The sequence below is a fragment of the Saccoglossus kowalevskii genome, chromosome 16 (genome assembly GCF_978046115.1).
Source record: "Saccoglossus kowalevskii chromosome 16, keSacKowa6.1, whole genome shotgun sequence".
NCBI classification, from domain to species: domain Eukaryota; kingdom Metazoa; phylum Hemichordata; class Enteropneusta; family Harrimaniidae; genus Saccoglossus; species Saccoglossus kowalevskii.
Window position 1 is genome coordinate 32,252,244 of NC_140656.1, and position 23,097 is coordinate 32,275,340.

The window sequence follows — 23,097 nt, forward strand, 5'->3', positions numbered from 1 at the left end:
ATAACTATGGGGATCTTTATGTGGATGGACGTCATCTAAACAGTGATCTGTCCCCACAGTCCATGTGTAAACATGAGTTACGTACCATCTAATTCAAGTGAATGAGCTATACCAGTAAACAGTGATCTGTTCCTACAGTCCATGTGTAGACATGAGTTACTTACCATCTAATTCAAGTGGATGAGCTATACCAGTATGAGTCCATTCACTTTCATCAAATACATAACTATGGAGATCTTTATGTGGATGGATGTCATCTAAACAGTGATCTGTCCCCACAGTCCATGTGTAAACATGAGTTACTTACCATCTAATTCAAGTGAATGAGCTATACCAGTAAACAGTGATCTGTCCCTACAGTCCATGTGTAAACATGAGTTACTTACCATCTAATTCAAGTGGATGAGCTATACCAGTAAACAGTGATCTGTCCCTACAGTCCATGTGTAAACATGAGTTACTTACCATCTAATTCAAATGGATGAGCTATACCAGTAAACAGTGATCTGTTCCTACAGTCCATGTGTAAACATGAGTTACTTACCATCTAATTCAAGTGGATGAGCTATACCAGTATGAGTCCATTCACTTTCATCAAATACATAACTATGGAGATCTTTATGTGGATGGATGTCATCTAAAAAGTGATCTGTCCCCACAGTCCATGTGTAAACATGACTTACTTACCATCTAATTCAAGTGAATGAGCTATACCAGTAAACAGTGATCTGTCCCTACAGTCCATGTGTAAACATGAGTTACTTACCATCTAATTCAAGTGGATGAGCTATACCAGTATGTGTCCATTCACTTTCATCAAATAAATGACTATGGGGATCTCTGTGTGGATGGATATCATCTAAACAGTGATCTGTCCCCACAGTCCATGTGTAAACATGAGTTACTTACCATCTAATTCAAGTGGATGAGCTATACCAGTAAACAGTGATCTGTCCCTACAATCCATGTGTAAACATGAGTTACTTACCATCTATTTCAAATGGATGAGCTATACCAGTAAACAGTGATCTGTCCCTACAGTCCATGTGTAAACATGAGTTACTTACCATCTAATTCAAGTGGATGAGCTATACCAGTATGTGTCCATTCACTTTCATCAAATGCATGACTATGGGGATCTTTGTGTGGATGGATGTCATCTAAACAGTGATCTGTCCCCACAGTCCATGTGTAAACATGAGTTACTTACCATCTAATTCAAGTGGATGAGCTATACCAGTATGTGTCCATTCACTTTCATCAAATGCATGACTATGGGGATCTTTGTGTGGATGGATGTTATCTAAACAGTGATCTGTCCCTACAGTCCATGTGTAAACATGAGTTACTTACCATCTAATTCAAGTGGATGAGCTATACCAGTAAACAGTGATCTGTCCCTACAGTCCATGTGTAAACATGAGTTACTTACCATCTAATTCAAATGGATGAGCTATACCAGTAAACAGTGATCTGTCCCTACAGTCCATGTGTAAACATGAGTTACTTACCATCTAATTCAAGTGGATGAGCTATACCAGTATGAGTCCATTCACTTTCATCAAATACATAACTATGGGGATCTTTATGTGGATGGACGTCATCTAAACAGTGATCTGTCCCCACAGTCCATGTGTAAACATGAGTTACTTACCATCTAATTCAAATGGATGAGCTATACCAGTAAACAGTGATCTGTCCCCACAGTCCTTGTGTAAACATGAGTTACTTACCATCTAATTCAAATGGATGAGCTATACCAGTAAACAGTGATCTGTCCCAACAGTCCATTTGTAAACATGAGTTACTTACCATCTAATTCAAGTGGATGAGCAATACCAGTATGTGTCCATTCACTTTCATCAAATGCATGACTATGGGGATCTTTGTGTGGATGGATGTCATCTAAACAGTGATCTGTCCCCACAGTCCATGTGTAAACATGAGTTACTTACCATCTAATTCAAGTGGATGAGCTATACCAGTAAACAGTGATCTGTCCCTACAGTCCATGTGTAAACATGAGTTACTTACCATCTAATTCAAATGGATGAGCTATACCAGTAAACGTTGAACTGTCCCTACAGTCCATGTGTAACCATGAGTTACTTACCATCTAATTCAAGTGGATGAGCTATACCAGTATGAGTCCATTCACTTTCATCAAATACATAACTATGGAGATCTTTATGTGGATGGATGTCATCTAAACAGTGATCTGTCCCCACAGTCCATGTGTAAACATGAGTTACTTACCATCTAATTCAAGTGAATGAGCTATACCAGTAAACAGTGATCTGTCCCTACAGTCCATGTGTAGACATGAGTTACTTACCATCTAATTCAAGTGGATGAGCTATACCAGTAAACAGTGATCTGTCCCTACAGTCCATGTGTAAACATGAGTTACTTACCATCTACTTCAAGTGAATGAGCTATACCAGTAAACAGTGATGTGTCCCTACAGTCCATGTGTAAACATGAGTTACTTACCATCTAATTCAAGTGAATGAGCTATACCAGTAAACAGTGATCTGTCCCTACAGTCCATGTGTAAACATGAGTTACTTACCATCTAATTCAAGTGGATGAGCTATACCAGTATGAGTCCATTCACTTTCATCAAATACATAACTATGGGGATCTTTATGTGGATGGACGTCATCTAAAGAGTGATCTGTCCCCACAGTCCATGTGTAAACATGAGTTACTTACCATCTAATTCAAATGGATGAGCTATACCAGTAAACAGTGATCTGTCCCCACAGTCCATGTGTAAACATGAGTTACTTACCATCTAATTCAAGTGGATGAGCAATACCAGTATGTGTCCATTCACTTTCATCAAATGCATGACTATGGGGATCTTTGTGTGGATGGATGTCATCTAAACAGTGATCTGTCCCCACAGTCCATGTGTAAACATGAGTTACTTACCATCTAATTCAAGTGGATGAGCTATACCAGTAAACAGTGATCTGTCCCTACAGTCCATGTGTAAACATGAGTTACTTACCATCTAATTCAAATGGATGAGCTATACCAGTAAACAGTGAACTGTCCCTACAGTCCATGTGTAAACATGAGTTACTTACCATCTAATTCAAGTGGATGAGCTATACCAGTATGAGTACATTCACTTTCATCAAATACATAACTATGGAGATCTTTATGTGGATGGATGTCATCTAAACAGTGATCTGTCCCCACAGTCCATGTGTAGACATGAGTTACTTACCATCTAATTCAAGTGGATGAGCTATACCAGTAAACAGTGATCTGTCCCTACAGTCCATGTGTAAACATGAGTTACTTACCATCTAATTCAAGTGAATGAGCTATACCAGTAAACAGTGATCTGTCCCTACAGTCCATGTGTAAACATGAGTTACTTACCATCTAATTCAAGTGAATGAGCTATACCAGTAAACAGTGATCTGTCCCTACAGTCCATGTGTAAACATGAGTTACTTACCATCTAATTCAAGTGAATGAGCTATACCAGTAAACAGTGATCTGTCCCTACAGTCCATGTGTAAACATGAGTTACTTACCATCTAATTCAAGTGAATGAGCTATACCAGTAAACAGTGATCTGTCCCTACAGTCCATGTGTAGACATGAGTTACTTACCATCTAATTCAAGTGGATGAGCTATACCAGTAAACAGTGATCTGTCCCTACAGTCCATGTGTAAACATGAGTTACTTACCATCTAATTCAAGTGAATGAGCTATACCAGTAAACAGTGATCTGTCCCTACAGTCCATGTGTAAACATGAGTTACTTACCATCTAATTCAAGTGAATGAGCTATACCAGTAAACAGTGATCTGTCCCTACAGTCCATGTGTAAACATGAGTTACTTACCATCTAATTCAAGTGAATGAGCTATACCAGTAAACAGTGATCTGTCCCTACAGTCCATGTGTAGACATGAGTTACTTACCATCTAATTGAAGTGGATGAGCTATACCAGTAAACAGTGATCTGTCCCTACAGTCCATGTGTAAACATGAGTTACTTACCATCTAATTCAAGTGAATGAGCTATACCAGTAAACAGTGATCTGTCCCTACAGTCCATGTGTAGACATGAGTTACTTACCATCTAATTCAAGTGGATGAGCTATGCCAGTAAACAGTGATCTGTCCCTACAGTCCATGTGTAAACATGAGTTACTTACCATCTAATTCAAGTGGATGAGCTATACCAGTAAACAGTGATCTGTCCCCACAGTCCATGTGTAAACATGAGTTACTTACCATCTAATTCAAGTGAATGAGCTATACCAGTAAACAGTGATCTGTCCCTACAGTCCATGTGTAGACATGAGTTACTTACCATCTAATTCAAGTGGATGAGCTATGCCAGTAAACAGTGATCTGTCCCTACAGTCCATGTGTAGACATGAGTTACTTACCATCTAATTCAAGTGAATGAGCTATACCAGTAAACAGTGATCTGTCCCTACAGTCCATGTGTAGACATGAGTTACTTACCATCTAATTCAAGTGGATGAGCTATGCCAGTAAACAGTGATCTGTCCCTACAGTCCATGTGTAGACATGAGTTACTTACCATCTAATTCAAGTGGATGAGCTATACCAGTATGTGTCCATTCACTTTCATCAAATAAATGACTATGGGGATTTTTATGTGGATGGATATCATCTAAACAGTGATCTGTCCCCACAGTCCATGTGTATCCAAATATATGGGTCTCCAGATCATAGAATCCATCCCAGTTAGCTGTGTGTCAATTTTATAAAAAAAAAATAGTTTTTATACTTTAAACAACATGGACATAGATATACTTTACAATATTGACAGAGATAATCTCATTTGTGATCAAAACAAAGGATACTTTACCAGAATCACAATGATCCGACTATGGCACTTATTGTAGAATATGGCTGAACCTAGGACCTAAGAAGTCCACCTAAGTTTCAATTGAAATGTCTGAGACTGCTCAGGCCACTTGTTAAAATCCCAAAATTATTTGCAATAATTCAGAATGAAAAAAACACTAATTCTTCTTCAATACAAAAAGTTTTAAAATGACTAACAATACCAAAATCACAATAAATATATTAATATAGCTAATTATATATTCATAAATGCAGAGTACAAGAATTGATAGCATAAAGCGAAATAACTCTTGGTTGATACCATCATTATGAAGTTCAAAATACTGAGACTGTTGACTTGTGGCAATTTACTAATTTAAAAGTACATACGTAAAGTAGACAAGTATGGGTATATTTGACCACCTTCAGCTAAGTTTTAAACTATAAAACGCAAGACAATAAGCATGGCATGCATAAGGTTGTCCAAAAAACCCGGAACCGGAACGTGAAATTAAAAATATTTGGAAGCAACAAGAACATCACAAGTGCGCCCTCAAGTGGAAACATGCATTGTAAACATGTGCTTTCTGCCTATTATTTCATCCACATTATTAAAATAACTACAAATTGAGATTATAATAAAATTAATAATATATAAACTAAGTCCCTATTAATGAAATATCACTTATATTAAACAACCCGTATGATGAAATATTTTTAATTTCACGTTTCGGTTCCTGGTTTTTTAGATAACCCATGCATAATACTTCTGATGAACAACACTGGTGTTAGGGGTTGCTAGTTTGTTTTATTAGCAGTCTGAGATCTGAAAATTTAGCTAACATGGTAATAATCAATATGCAAATGGATTGTGTTCTTATGAGTTCAGGTCTGCGTCTGTGAAATACAGATGATTCATTTTTTGTGTTAATTTACCAAACAAGATTATTTTCCAAATATCATAATTTATGCATGAGACAATATAATATATAAATACCTGAAACGTATTTATTGGCTCTTGTATAGAAAGTATCAATCAAAGGTTCCTGACCGTTAAATACACACATTGAGCCTGGACCATCAATAATAGACCTGTTAAAAAACCAAAGACATCGCAGATGCCATGTTTGATGTATTACGTATATGTACAATAATTGCCTGTTAGTAAATAACAATTGTGAAGTGAAAAACTACTGCATAGTCTATATTCTAAATCACGCCCTTGCTGCTACTAGTTATATGCTATTGGTTTACATTTTGTAACCACCTGGTTTTGGCCAATCAAATTAACATTGTGAATAGCAATTAGTAGTCAAAAGGTTACCTATGATTTGGTAATGGCGTTTCTTGTATACATCTGTTTTCCCACTCATCTGGTACATATTCTGTACAGGTCTCATGGTTGACTTCATCATAGATGGCATTACTGATCGGTCCTGGTTCCGGTGTTGTAAAATCTACCAGTATTCCCTCAGAACTAATAACATTACTATAACCTGTGGAATTACGATGATAGGAACACATACATTTTGACATCAATGTTTGATTCGGGATTTAAAATGGATATACCACTCTTTATGTGCGAGTGATACATTTTACAGGATGGCAAATACTCACAAATAGTTTGCTGCGATTGAGGTAGGTTAAACATATACAAGGCATCGAGTATGTGTGCTTGGTTATCAAAGATGAACTTTACAGTGTGACCAATACTCACCTAACGTGTTATTAAGATGAAGATTGAACACATACAAGCCATTGTGTCTGAGTGATAGGTCATTGTGAAGGAATTCTACAGCATGGCCAATACCAAGACGTTCAAAGTTATAAAACATGCCACTCTGTAACCGAAAACAGAACACAGTTATATCAAACACCTTGGACTGCTTCTTCTTAAAAACACGTTTATTCCACTCAGTCTGTAATGTGTAATTTTTTTATTCATTTTGATTGCTGTTTACACTGATTGACAGTAATATTATTAAGAGTTACCATCTCTGCAACAAATTTAACCATTTTACCACCATATAAAACTGTCCATTTATAACAAAATGATGTTCATCACAGATATACTCACTTCATGTAGTACACATAAAATGATGATGTTCAACACAGAGATACTCACTTCATGTAGTACACATAAAATGATGATGTTCATCACAGAGATACTCACTTCATGTAGTACACATAAAATGATGATGTTCATCACAGAGATACTCACTTCATGTAGTACACATAAAATGATGATGTTCAACACAGAGATACTCACTTCATGTAGTACACATAAAATGATGATGTTCATCACAGAGATACTCACTTCATGTAGTACACATAAAATGATGATGTTCATCACAGAGATACTCACTTCATGTAGTACACATAAAATGATGATGTTCAAGACCGATATACTAAATTCATGTAGTACACATAATATGATGATGTTCAACACAGAGATACTCACTTCATGTAGTACACATAAAATGATGATGTTCAACACAGAGATACTCACTTCATGTGGTGTGGTCCACATAAAATGATGATGTTCAAGACCGATATACTAAATTCATGTAGTACACATAATATGATGATGTTCAACACAGAGATACTCACTTCATGTAGTACACATAAAATGATAATGTTCAACACAGAGATACTCACTTCATGTGGCGTGGTACACATAAAATGATGATGTTCAAGACCGATATACTAAATTCATGTAGTACACATAATATGATGATGTTCAACACAGAGATACTCACTTCATGTAGTTCTACATCATGACCTTCAACTTCTTCCAAAAGCTCACACAATCCGCTTTCACCGTAGTCATAATTAAAACTAAGACACTTGGAGGGAGGGAGGGCTAGACAGTCTTTAGCACAGTTTGTTGCATACAGGTAAGAGGTAGTGTGGTGAGACGTTGACATCAATCGTCCTAATCGCGGTGGAACAAAATACTCCAAACTCTTGGTACCAAGTGGGTCATCAATTCTGATGTTGACATCGTAAGTATTTTTGATTATATCAAAGCCAGTCCAATCTACCAGTTGATAACCGTATACCCCAAGACCACATCCAAGTGCTTCCTGTTAAAATTGAAAAAAATATAAAAGAATATCTGATATATATACCGGAGCGAAATAATCACTCCATGTTGGTTTTGTTTCATCTACTACGAGTACATGCCATTTACATGGGGAAGTGATTTAGTATGTTACATATTAAAGGTGAAAATCAGCAATTTGAAGTAAAAATACATACAATGTATCCAATAACTCAATTATAATATTTGTTATAACCCACGCTATTTATACGTACCTCCCTTTGTGTGATAATGGAATCATCCATTGCTACAGCTGACGCTCTCAAAATGTTTGGATGACTTGTTGACAGGAAATCGGGAACCACACGTCCACCAGGTAACGTTACATCATATGTTGGTAATTCACAGGTAATTTTGGTTACAGCACCAGCTGAATTCATTGCAGAGATTGTGAAATATAATGGTACTCCACCTCTCAACACCTAAAAAGTGTGATAATACACATAATCATATACAATACAATACAATATAGTAGTAGTCTTTAGATATCTGATATAAATGGTCTTTATTAATGTTATCGATGTCAATGTTGCATGTTGTTTTGATATTGTTGAGTTTTTGCAGCCAAGAGTTAGGATAACACTGTTGTTTCAGCTCCATTAAGGCGTCAAATGCAAATGTTATTGATCCACTCTTGGTGATGTGCTGATAATATGTTATGGCTCTTTGTTGTATACATGTATATTGCTATGTAAAAGTGAGGTACGTGGCAAACTGATGTGCCCTGTTTTTAAAGAAACAGATAAACAAAATAAACCAATAAAATAGTAGTTTGGGTAAGAATGCTTGAACTGATATCCTCACATTTACCATTCACGTAATATTTTAGGAGGGCGGTGGTCGCGCCGCGTCCTGATTAATATGGGACTCATAACGACGTACACAATGCTCATTTATGTATGTATGTATGTATGTATGTATGTATGTATGTATGTATGTATGTATGTATGTATGTATGTATGTATGTATGGGGGTCTCAAAACTAACTGCGACGCGATTGTGCGACTCGCCGAATGTCGATTATTGCACTCTGCGACAGGATCGCAGTGTCACTCTGCGAAGAGCACGATTCCTATTGGTTGGTTGGTCGAACAGCGCGAATCCCAATGGTCGATGTTCACTGTATGACTTATAAAAAATTAAATTTAAATGGTAAAAATGGTACGGTAAAAAAAAAGTGTGTAAACACTATGTACCGGCGACATGCTGTTCGGTGATCGGCAAGCACATGGAAGATAAATTGTGGGACCAAACAAATAACACATGGTTTACGGTGATTAGACACATCACACCGCTGGCTAGAAATATTAAATTGTGTAACGTGCACGTTGGTTTTGACTGCCTATTTACGGTGTAACATTATCGCCATCTTGGAGTTGTATAAGGCTTCGTCCCGACGACTATCCTCATTAGCATAGGCGGCAGCTTCAAAGCTAGTGGAGATTGAAGTACTTTTCACGCGTTCTGCAACGAATTGTGTACGTCTGCTTTGACTTTGTTGAGTGCATCAAGGAAAATAATTTGCATGCAGTGAAAAAAAATCATTCACGATGTGCAACGTTTTGCCATGACAGCAGTTGTTTGCAATCGTCTGCCTTCGTTTAGATCATAAACGGACTCAAAACTTGTGGTCTACGATCGATTAGCTGGTATTTTAACCACCAGAAATGAAATACTTTGTAACAGTTGTGAAAAGTAAACAAAAACGGCGTTGGTTTGTGGTATGAATGTAATTAGTTTTGTATCATAATTTTCGAAGTCAGTATTACTGAAAATTGTGTTTGTTTTTTTAAATGAACGCCAAATTTCGGTGGTCCATATTGATCTTAATGTAGCGGGAAGGGAAATTTTCTTTTTTTTTTCTTGATTTTTCAATAATTGATAAAACGGTTACTTTGTACCTTGATTCATCATCCCAGCTTTTCGAAATTTCGGAAAGACCAGTGCTCAAACGCTAACACTACCGTTTCGTTAATAGTTGCATAATGTTTCTAACATGTACATGTATATGTATACTACCGGTAATACTTTAGCAACTAAATTGAATAGCACAATTACAGATGAAGAAATTAAATTAGCTATTAAAAAACTTAAGTCAAAAAAGGCAGCAGGGTATGATGGATACTGTCCAGAATTATTGAAACAAAGTTCAGACTTCCTGATTAAACCACTACAAAAACTTTACAATCTCATCTTGGATTCAGGTATTTACCCAGATATCTGGAACATCAGTATCATATCACATATTTTTAAGAAGGGAGATAGAGCAGAGCCTGGTAATTATAGGGGAATATCTGTTTCCAGTTGTGTGGGTAAGACATTTTGTGTTATTATGAATAATAGAATTCAACAGTTTATGGACAAAAATAATATTTTACATTCCAACCAAGCTGGCTTTCGAAAAGGTTTCCGCACCACTGATCATATTTTCACTCTAAAAAGAATTGTACATAAGTATCTAAAGCAAAATGGAAGACTATACACTTGTTTCATAGACTTCCAGAAAGCTTTCGATACTGTTTGGAGAAATGGTTTATTTTACAAACTTCTGAACAGTGGTATAGACGGGAAAATTTATAATATTATTAAATATATGTACTTAAATACAAAGGCCTGCATACGATTTGGAAACAAGACTTCTTCTGTTTTTGAGACAACTAAGGGAGTAAAACAAGGCTTTGTAATCAGCCCTATGCTTTTTAACATCTATATTAATGACTTAAATGATGTATTACAGGATAGTTCAATAGACCATGTTTCACTAAATGACACTAAAATTAGCTCACTCTTCTACGCAGATGACCTAGTTTTACTTTCCACAACAAACAATGGTCTTCAAAAAGCATTAGATATTTTATCAGACTATTGTTCTAATTGGAAACTTAGTGTCAATTTAACAAAAACAAAAATTGTTATTTTCAGAAAAAGAGGTTTAAAAACACATGATAAATTCCTATATCTTGGAAATCATATCAACTGTGTTAACTCCTATAATTACTTAGGTGTTACAATGCAGTCCAATGGGAAATTTACTGAAGCCAGACAAAACATGGCAGATAAAGCCAACAGAGCCTTATATGCAATGTTAAGACACATTCCACCTGAATGCAACTGTAAAACATGTATCTATCTGTTCAGAACATGTATTCTTCCAGTACTCATTTATGGTTCAGAAATTTGGGGAATTGAAGTTTTGGATGAAAACAAATGGGACAAAACTACAAGTGAAAAACTACATTTGAAATTCTGTAGAAATATTCTAGGCCTAAATAAATTTGGTGCAAATTTAGCTTGTAGGGCAGAGTTGGGCTGTTTCCCATTACTAATAGACACCAAGAAAAACCTTATCAAGTATTGGTTACGTATACAAGGGCTTCCAGATAAATGTCTTACAAAACAAGCATATTATGAACAAATGAAATTCAATTTACCATGGTGTTCATCGGTTCAGAATTTAGTTATTGACTCAAGAATTCAAACTAGTAAAACAGATTTGAATATAAAGAACATTGATAAGACTTTAAAAGAAAACTATATTACATTTTGGAAACAGAATGTCAATCAAGAAAACACAAAACTAAGAACATATGCAAAATTCAAAAACACTTATAATTTTGAGTCATACTTAAATTGTCTTCCGAAAAAACATCAAGTCTGCATAACACGCTTCCGAACAAGTAACCATTGTTTGGCTATTGAAAAAGGAAGGCACACACAGCCAAAAACTCCCATTGAAAAAAGAATTTGTAATTTGTGTTCCCAAAATAAAATAGAAGATGAAGTTCACTTCCGTTTAGAATGTGATCGGTACAAATATATTAGACATGAATTGCTCACAGAAATTACATTAACTAATGCAGGAGATAAATTGAGTAACTTTATATTTTTGATGAGCAACAAGGACTCCAAGGCAATTAAATGTATGGGGACCTATCTACTTAAAGCCATGGAGTACAGAAAACTTTAACGTATCTATTTATATTGAATTGTAATTGTGTTGTGTATGGATATATTTATTGCTTTTTACCAAAAGAAATATTGTAATTTCTAAGGATGCAATAAAATTTGATTATTATTATTATTACTCTGTTGTTGACGATTCTGATAGAACGGGTGACAAGCTTCCTGTCGCAAACAATGCATATTAATCTAACGTCCATTATTTGTCAGCATTATTATCAGTCAAGACTTCGTCTGAGAAATCGTTTTGTTTCTAAGTCAATATTCTGTTTTAACAACAGAATCTTACTAACGCAATGACGATGACAAGAAAGAAAGCAAAGACGCCAATGACAGACGAGACAAAGAAAAATCTGCAACTCGGGGTCATATTTACTAATTTAGACTTGCCTAGACGTGCTTGCAGCCTGTTGTGATTCCGATGAAAAATTACTTTCGCGTTCACCCCTCGTTTATGCAATTTATATTTATTTTTCAAGAATTTTTCATCGGAATCGCAACAGATTGCAAGCACGTCTAGGTCATATTATGACCAACCTCGCGAGTGGTTCGAAAGGGACGATTGGGCTGAAATATTCGCATCAACGCGAAAGAGTTTCGACTACTTAACCGATGACGACACAGATACGCGAGACCGTTGAGGGCCGGTGATCAGGCGAGGAAATGAGTACAGGAAATCTGTTGCTCGTCGACATCGGCCAAATAAACAAAGCTATCGTTCCCGTTTATGCAGGGAGCGTGCACCCTAATTTTCCGTTGACACTGCCGTTTTAGTTTTCTATCTTCAGCAGTTGTTTCAAACCATTCACACAGCTTTACGTTACGTTTTTTCTCTCTTAATATTCTTAATAAAACGATATTGATTGCTTAGAAACAGTTTGACCCGCTACACGCTTTATTTGGGAATTCAAAGTGATAAATATAGTCATACTAGTATAAAATTATACTTGCTAATGACAAAAAAAGAACGTAATATCGTGTGAAACGTACTTCGCACTCTACTCGCTTTAAAGCTGCCGCCAATGCTAATGAGCATAGTTGCGGACGAAGTCTTACAACTTCAAGATGGCGTTACTGTTACCAGCTCCCTGATGTTACACCGTAATAAGGCAGCCAACACCAACGTGCATGTGTTTTGTAACCCCTTTCATCCCCACCCGGGGGATGTTATATATGTTAATAAATCAATGTTAAATACCCCCGGGGTTAAATACTTGCTGATTACCGAACCGTGCGGCATGTCGTCGGTAAATACTTGTTTGCAGTAGCTCGCGAGCAGTCGGCGAAATAACCATTTAATACTGAACATTTCTATAAGGCATGCTGTGTACCCTTATATCTCTTTCTACCTCCATGCATCGATCGACCATTGAGATTCGCACTGTTCAGTGGCGGACTCAGAGGGGGGCAGAGGGGCCATGCCCCCCCCCCCCAAAACGCATGACGATTCGTATTATCTGGATTACGCATAGCTTCTCTTCCGTACATCTTAAGCGTAGCTTGGACCCCCCCCCCCCCATACATGTTGCTGGATCCGCCACTGACACTGTTCAACCAATCAACCAATGGGAATCGTGCTCTTCGCAGAGTGACACTGCGATCCTGTCGCAGAGTGCGATAATCGACATTCGGCGAGTCGCACAATCGCGTCGCAGAGTTAGTTTTTAGACCCCCATACATACCTCCAATGCTTGTAAAATACAATGTTTGTTCACGTGAACACGGCTGCACGACCATTAAAAACATGTTATAACCAGACAGAAAAAAGACACACATGTTTATTTATCTGTATTCTGTTGTGGCAGTGATTTGCTTGGACTAAATCCAAAAGCCGTTAATCAAAACTTTTGTCGTTTTGTAGTGTAGTTTATATATAATTTATTACCTGTTCAAAAACAATAGAAAATCCTCCCATTGGTTCATTGTTGCGAATATCACATCCACCCTGATACGTTCCAATACAGAATGTCATATCAACTTCACTTCTGTCATCCTCTACTGCAAGTTCAAGTTCAAATGCAGGGTCAGTGTAATCTCGACCTTCGACTTGACGTACGAAACAACTGTGGTTGTCTGAGACATCACGCTTTCGTCGGCCACTTCCGGTAGCAAAAGCAACAAGCTTGTCTAAACCAGGAGTCTAGACAGAATAAAGATATTTGTTAAATTAATTACAGAAATGCGACACATTGATTGAAACTATGTCGTCATCACACTATGATATCATATTATTGGCAGGGAAAACTATTAAAGTATTGTTGTAGGATTCTTTGATGATTGTCGCTAACACTTTTTGGGAACAAGAGTTTCGCAACACTTTTTAATTCTGGCAACAACAAAAAAACAAATTAGAGCTTATCACTACAGGAAAATCACAAAGTCATTGTTTCTCTAGAAAACGTTTTTTATTTACTTTGTAATGTTGTTAACGGAAGAAAAATATGTTGTGCTTTTAAAATAATAAGCTTCGTTAGTTTGTGAAATAATACCAAACTAAATGATTTGAAGTAAATTATATTGACCATGCTATTAAAGTGAGTATCCTTACTTGTATGATTGATTTGAATACTGGCGGTGTAGTGTCTGGTTCTGTGTCGCCTATATCCAGTATATTGCCGGAAATCATTGGTGCCGTGTATTCCCACAATATTTTATTGTAAATCGTTTTACGTTTGTGGATACCCAGCCAACGAATTTTGATTTCCACGATAAGAATAGCTCTGAGTTCAAGTCGTAACGGAACCAAGTTCATGTCCATCCGAGCACTGTAACAGAAAGCCAGACATTTGTGGATGAAATACTTCTTTTAAATAAAAGGAATTAATGGAAAAAACTTGATGGTGCAAAATCCATGTGATGCATTTGTATACATTTATACTATGCTCGCTTGAAAGTAGATAGTAAATGTATTGAAGAAATAAATATTCCCCGGTTAAATACGTATCTGACGAATAGAGTTCAAGTGGCTATAACAATCGCGCAAACAAAATTATGTCGTTTTGTAAAACGTTAAGTTGAGAAAATGTCAATGGAGATTCTCCAGTCACGTTTTTCAATTCAAATGTCATGAGTAGTTTCAATTTTCCGATATATTCAGTGGTGAAGGTGTAAAATAATATCTAATAACGTTATCAATATTATAGCAAATCCATCTCAATACAAACATAAGTTTTGTCCTGGCTCTAATATAATAATTATATACAAATAGTTAAAAGATGATATGTATTACAAAATGCGTCGATGGCATTTTGCGTAGACAGTTCTATTAAAAAGTGCGTTGACTGGTTTTCACTCCCGTTTTATTGGCTCAACGGACCATAGGTCCGCTGAGCCTATGGGATGGGTTTCTGTCCTGCGTCTGTCGTCCGTCCGGAAAACTACATCGAAATCCCCGTGTTTGCCGCCATCTTGAATAAGTTATCGTGACGCCACGAGGCGTCATAGTTTTCCCATTTCACGCGGTTTTCGTCGTAAAATCGACCAATTTCGAACCATCGCCCTAAAAATAATTGATGAAATAGTTTCGGGACCCATGGACAGTAGAAAGGTAGAAACTTAAGGCGAAAATAATGAAAAAAAACGGCTGTTACGACCCGACCTGATTTCAGTTCAGACGATTTTAAAATGGTCATTTTTAGTCAAAATTTTTATTTTCGACTTCTTCTTCAAAACCGGTAGCCTGAATATTTTGATACTTGGTGCGTATGTACCTTGTGTTGATATCTACTGGATTTGTTCGTCCCACGGCCATATCTTTAATTCTCTAATTTTGGCAAATATTTGTCATTTTTGGTTAAAAATGGAAATTCAACTAACCACTATTTCCAATGCGTTGGTGTTAGGCATACATGTGTTTATTATTCCATTGACAACTTTGTGTGGTTGTTTGGCGATAGTTCATTTAAAAGTACAAATTTAAACGAAAAGTTGTGGCATATACAGCACTATTCTTTTGTACAATAGCCGTTGAGCAACAGGCCATTGGCCTATTTTTACAAAATGCCTAAATAAAAAAGTTACACACTATATTAAACGAACCGTTATATTGATAACAATGCGAAGACGAACTTAGTTTTCATAATATATGAGTATGAGTTCTTCGCCCACTCCCGCAGTGTTTTGCCATCATTTGGACATTAAATATTTACCTCCAGACAGTCTTGCCAATACATTGTATTGTATTGTATTATTTTATAGCTCTAGAATAAGTAAGCATATTAATCAAATTGAAACTAATGCTACACTGCATAAACACCAACTCTCACTGTATAAACACTCACTCTATTAGCGCTGACGCTCAGCAATTGGTGAGCTGACATGAACCATGCCATGTATAGAATTCAAGATGCAAAGTTGGTGATTGTGGTTTTCGAAGACTAGACAATTCACAAATTACTCACCCAACTTCTAACGGGAAGTCGTCATACTGTATTTCGGCCTTTGTAGGAAAGTTGACAGTCAGCAAGTAACCAGTCAGTCGGAGTTCACCAAAAAATACAAACAGCCATACACCAAGATATCCATATACTTGTGCTCCAATCTGTGGTATCACAGCCAGCTATTTAATAATACAATGTAAGTTCATATCAATAAGTTACAGCATGGTACATCCACATTCTACTATAATTCAAAATAAGGATGACGGACTGATGCAAGAAATGAAAATTCCAAATAGGAAATATTTTCAGATGCGCTACAGAAACAAATGTGTCAGGAACAGTTTGCATTATTTGTCACTCTCTTGCCAAAAGAAGTACATCGTCTATTCTCGGCATCCCTCCTCGAAATCAACTTCAATGTAGTCTTCAAGTCCAAGTTTCCAACTTCTGAGTCGCCCAAAGTTGGTCGGATCTGTTTATTCTTACAATTACGTCTCATTTTACGAGCCATAGATCAAGTTAGCTAAATTGAGTACGACGTACATTTCTGCAGAACCTCTTTATTGAAATCCTTTATTGAAACAGCTCAATTTATTAATTCATGACAAAAGTTTATTTTCTCAATTAGTTAGTTTAAACACATTTTTTTTCGTCACGTGTAACTTTCACCTGCATTGGAATAGTAGTTACTCATTTTGCTGCTGTTACATAATTTCGCAGTCTAGTACAGTAAATTAAATCAGTTCCTGGCTGTTCACGTGAGTAATTCCTGTTGCTTTTATTCGCGCACAATCGAAATCTCTTCAGAATGTCTAAATCTGAGGGGGTATTTTGTAATAATACACAATACTATATGTATTCATTGTAGTTAAAATAATTACATTTTATATACCATACAAACAAACTTACGTCAGCCTTCATTTGCATGAGACTCACATCAGTAGTATAACTCATTCCATACGTACCACCAGCACCCATGCCTTGATAGAAAGAAAAGTACATATTTTATACGTGATGCTCTGTATTTCAAACACACCTGTTCACTTTAATTTTTATATTGATCTGCATCAAAGCTTTATAGTAATTTGTTAAGCCAAGGAAAGCACAATTAGCATCCAAACAAGTATGTAAATAATGGCGTTAGGTGGTAATACAAAGTAGCGTGATCTTGAGACCATGATAAGACCGTACAGTGTTTTTACACAGAAATAACACATGATTTGTCATCACAGTTAATTGCAACGTACTTTGACTACATCCATAATTTCGACAGAACACACATAAACCGAAAACAATATTGTTTATTGATATTCATAAACGTGTAGTGTAAATGGCATCATATATATAAAACACTACGACAACACAATTGTATCTAAACGTGAAACTTAAAAATCAAGCAATAATAAATTGTTGGGCGTTGGCCATTCAAACGTAACACCAATATTGACTTGAAATAATTATTGTTGCTGATATATATTTAGCTATACTATCTGTATAGTAAGATTAAACAAATTTGTAAAATTGCATCTGAGGAACGAATGAGAACATGTAAAAACATGTAAAAACCAAAATGGCCGCAAATCGGGGATAATTGTTCGAATAAAAAAAATGACGTGCACAAACTTTGATACAAATTGTCCTACTCATCTCCTCATCTCCGTAAAACAATTCAAGAAACGTTGAGTTCTCTGAATATTTTGTCCAAAATGGCCACCCTTCGGTCATTGTTGTTCAGATCTTCAAATAAGGAAATACATCTGGAAGTCATGTTTGAATGAGATCGGTCAATGACATGACTCCGCACGGACATGACCGAAATTAATAGTCCCCGATCATAAATGGCATGTACAACGTTTTCTATGTAACAGGCATAAATCTATACACACGAACACTTCCTTAAAACATCATCTTAGCTCAAGAATAGTGTTGGGAAAATTAGTTAGTTGGAAAAATAACTTACCAAAATACATAGGGATTGGTCCAAGGAAAAAAAACACGGAGTAATCGAAAAATGTCTTCCCATGTTGAAAGAATGTACCCCCTTTTAGTCTTTTGTCAAAACTGGTGAATTCATTGTTAAAAATGTCAGATAACTTGGTATTAATGCCTTCAATAAGCTGAAATAAAATTAACTCAAACTAATAATTTGTACAAAGGGAAAGGCTATACTTCCAGGAGTGTGACCCTGGAAGTGGGAGAATAATAAAATCCCAAACCCCAAAGGGTATGAGAGCATTCGTGTGAGAAATCTAGCCTCAGGCGCTTGGTGTGTGGGATTCTTACATCACCTCAAGTTATGGAAGAGAGAAAACAAGTGTGGCGTGTTTGGAGTTGATGAAAGACCACTCAAATTACTGGAGTCCGCTGAATATAGGTCTACAGTTGTAACTGAGATAACAATATATTTCGTACCTAACTGTACACAAAGTAGTATATAGGTAAAGAAAAAAAACATAGCAACACACAATATGTACAGTGGCAACTAAATGTTCCTTACAGACTATTTCAAGCTGACGTTTTTAGTTTCAGTGGTTATCACGTCCTTCTGTAGTACGAGGCGGTTCGCCATGTTATTGTCACTGATGTATGTTGTTATGCGAATGTTTGTTTGTGATCTGATTATATATGTTTGGTATTCGTATATTCAGCAGATGAGAAGGTGTAAGTGATGGGGAATAATACACCCACTAATTTGAGTCATCTTTTAAAATCACCAACTCGTGTGAGATTCTATTTCAATAATAGACATAATGATTCCACAATTTTCATTCATTTTTATCATTACTACACAGAATAGACTACGTAAATATGGTCCCTCCCAACGTTTCAAATGAAAGTCGCAACTGTACATATAGTTTGTGACACACTCGCCCATGGTACAACTTATTTATGTTCAAATAAGGTTGGGTTGGACTGTAAATTCATCCACAACAACAAATAAGACAATACTAATTGCTTAATGTATCTGAAGCAAAGTGCTTAAATATTACTGAATATGACTTGCCATCTTTTGATATAATTGTCTCAAATCGTTGATTAATTTTGTCACATCCTCTTCATCGATGAGAAAATTATCTAATAAATCTTCCATTTCACCTAAAGTGAGTCCTGATAGATCCATGCCTACATAGAACAAAGAAAACACGTTGAGAAACTTCACTAATGATGTTTGTAAAGTTTAGTGGCACACTTTTATGTATATTTCTAGAATATATGTACGATTCATGTACTGATAATGAAAGTGTTAATCTGTCATTTTATTTGGGGAATACAGGATATTTTGACCCCCAAATTCGAAATAAACTTCATTTTTAATATACGAAACAAATAATGAGATGGAAGGTTAAATGCTCCACCAATACAGGGGAGCTTGGAAAGGGCTTTCTATCTCATTAGTTTTTAAAATCGTCACACTCATTTAGTGCATTCGATATATTTCACTACGTTAAACAGTCAAACAATCGAACACGTCGAGTACAAAATCACATCTAGGAGGTGGGTATTCTGTCTGGAGCTCTGAACCAACAAACATGCTGATTGCAAAGCCCCATTGAAAACTGTCCTAACTAAAAACTAGCCAAAACACTGCTTCTTATACATAATTTATTCATGTGAAATCCTTACTTGAACTTGAAACTTGAAAAACTTGGTTAAACTAAGTCCACAAAACTGGATATGTGCATGCAAAGTGAGAGGAAATCTCTGAATGTGAGATACAAAAAACAGGTTCTCACTATGGAGATCTGGATTAAAAAACAATGCTAGTTTTTCCTGTGCTGTGTCCCTCTTGCACAGACTGATTAATATGTTTGACAAGATTGCCAGGATTTCCCATTTTTATAAAAACATTCTTCCCATACACACCAATATCAAGAGTAACTACAAACCAATTTCAATATTACCAGTCTTTAGCACAATCTTTGTAGAAAAATAGCACAAAACTCGCACTAATCAATCTTGTATATGAGGTATTGAGCGACAATAATAATGAAAATTGTATTCTCGGAATATTTCTTGAATTTAACGAGGCTTTCGATATTATTATTCGTATAATATATAAGTATAATTATTGTATCCCGCCAGTCACAAGTCGACAGGTTTTCTATTTTTTCTGATCAGTAAATGACTTATCTGGATAGCTAAAGCATCTAGCTAATTACCGTATCACGCTTCCCCAGCTGGAAAGAAGCTGTCTGTCCGGCAATAGCTGTCCTATTAGGGTACTGTGTAATTATCTTTTTGGTATAATATATCAAATTTATAATATTTCATATTTATGAGGTAACTGTCATGAATTTGTTTTCGCGTATCTGTTAACCGACTTAATTAACTGATTATTAGCGAATTGCTGTGTTATGTCTGTCATCGTGTAGGCCTATTTGAAATTTTGGACGGAACTTGGCTCAGTGATTTGGAACTAATTACCAGATATCCGTCGCGATTTTGACAGATTATATCCATAGTTATTAATGTAGTGAACGATTAATCAAAAGATATGACGTATTCAGTACTTAGTGTGATTGGCTTTATGATTGAAGGTTACGCCTTAGAGTCTTTTTACTGCTTTGTAATTGGTTAGAGTTTTGAAAATGAATAAAGAGAGTTTGAGTTGGTCTTGACGAACAGAGCACGATAGACGCAGTAGAGAGAGAGAGCAGTCCTGGAGAGTCGAGTCCAGTCCAGGGGCGAGCCTTGAGGCAGTCCAGTCTTGGGCGAGTCTTGGTTCAGCCTTGTGAGAGTCTTGGGGATTTTTTCCCCAGGGCGCTGTGTCTTATAGAGTGCTCGATTGATCGACTAAGACGAGAGCTGAAACGTATTTCGTTGTGTGTGTCTTATTTGACTGTAAAGTTAAAGTGACTTTCCCGATCCCGTACCTCAAGGGGACGAGATAGAGAGACGAGACGAGTTTCCCCTCTGACAGTGTGGAGACCCCGAGAGAAAGAAGATTTTCCCCGTGATATAACCATACCCGAAAAAATGATAAGCCGAAATACATTCCTAGAAGCGTATACGGGTATATTGCCACGCGGTGCAACACTCTAGTGGTGCCAGAAACTATACACTCTTTCTTAGAAAAATTGGCGCAGTCTATTGGGATTTCCATCTATATGGAATATATATTGCCAACAGTGAGATCCCTTTCAGTGAAACCTGAGCTTGGCCGGTTAGATGATGACAAGATCAATTTACCACCCTGAAACATTTTATGTGTGCTTATATTCCTTAATCAATGGTTCCCATGTGAGTAGGTCCACAGAGAATACAATTAAAAATCTGATTATTCCAGATTGTCTTAATAATATATCTACTCCGTCTTACTGTGGCACCAAGAAAAAAATCTTGCTTAGCCTGCACATTTTATTGTGAAGCACTTATATACCATGGTATCACTCACAAAACTCGTTGGGTCATGTAGTGATGCCAAAATAATGAAAAAAAAAACAGTCCGATCGAATCAGTGTTAATCTTCTGAGTCGTCTTTGGCTGGCACAGATCTTCACTTGACAGTCTCTGATCTGTAATTATAGTATTTTGAGCACTTCGCGTCACATTAGAAGCAGGATTTATTAATCTACTGTCGGTTTGACCAACCCCAATTTACTAAATGACTCGGACAAAGGAGCAGTATATCACAGTTTGTCAAAAGAAACATCTAACTGTAGCAGTAACATTGAGTGACATTTCTGGAAAGCTTGATTGCCAAGGATTTAGCCTTTTATTAGGTTCAATAAAACTAAAAGCTTCCCAGCCTTGAAAAAATGCACAGTACTGCAGATGTTCTATACATTTCAGAGGCACAAATATCAATGCCCATTATTTAGCCAGCATTTTTGGTTGACTAAATAATCGAACCTTGTTCTGGCTCCCTGTATTTGTGACGCTTTTAATCTTCCTTCTTATATCAGGTTTAGATTATTCTAATATAAAGATTTTTCAATCGATGCTATATCAATTTATTGAAGGTATTGAAGGGTAAATAAATATTATGCAGATTTATTGTGTGATAGGTTAAAACTTGGCATCAAATGAAACATAATTTACAATTATGCAAGGTACAATGTTAAGCTACTTTTGTTGAGAGAAAGTTTATATTTGTTAGCAAACACTGGAAAATGATTTACAATTTGATAGGATAATATAGACAAAACACCACATAATTATAAATGAACATTAAAGTATGGTGACCGTCCTCCCCTCTCATAGCTTTCTGTGTTCCAGACAAACATGATTTACCTATATGGCATAGGTACCACGCCAATATTTATTCGTTTTTCCTGATCACCACTAAAATACAAGTGATCATTGAAAAACGACCCAATATAAATTTACAGAGCCACAAAACATGTTTATATCAGAGTTAGTTTGTGATATTCCCCAAAATGTTCAATTGTAGTCCTAGAAGCCAGGTGCGGATGAAATACATTCCCACATATATTCCCTCACATTCGGGTTATATGCTTTTTTAACTTTGAATTTATAACCCCTATCCCTGAAACATTTCCATGACATTTGAATATGTTAAAAAAAACATATACTGACTTGTACTTTCTTGTCTCTGTTTCAGAGAATCGACGAATTCTTGCATTCCTTCATCACAAAGTGGAATAGCGATTGTTGCGTTGTCCAGAATCTTGACAAATGGGAGACAATAGTCAATCACTGTTGAACACAAACCAGTTTCCAAACTGACCTAAAACGAGGGGAAAATGATGATAAATACAAAAGCTACTAAATTAGTTATGACCATGCAAGGTTTTACCAATCAATGTTAGTGACGTAGTTTACTCAAAATGAAAAAAAATCG

General features: G+C 36.2%; 1 protein-coding gene across 1 annotated transcript in view; it reads right to left on the bottom strand.

The window, feature by feature from the left end:
• The window catches only part of LOC144346426 (uncharacterized), a 106,423-nt gene that overhangs the window by 50,308 nt on the left and 33,018 nt on the right, over window positions 1-23,097 (bottom strand). The window contains 13 exon segments of the mRNA XM_085490995.1: window positions 4,582-4,752; window positions 5,848-5,942; window positions 6,175-6,346; window positions 6,568-6,691; window positions 7,610-7,936; window positions 8,169-8,375; window positions 13,799-14,053; window positions 14,462-14,678; window positions 16,314-16,471; window positions 17,202-17,272; window positions 18,253-18,409; window positions 19,297-19,415; window positions 22,833-22,983. Coding sequence (XP_085347121.1) covers window positions 4,582-4,752; window positions 5,848-5,942; window positions 6,175-6,346; window positions 6,568-6,691; window positions 7,610-7,936; window positions 8,169-8,375; window positions 13,799-14,053; window positions 14,462-14,678; window positions 16,314-16,471; window positions 17,202-17,272; window positions 18,253-18,409; window positions 19,297-19,415; window positions 22,833-22,983 — 2,224 coding nt within the window.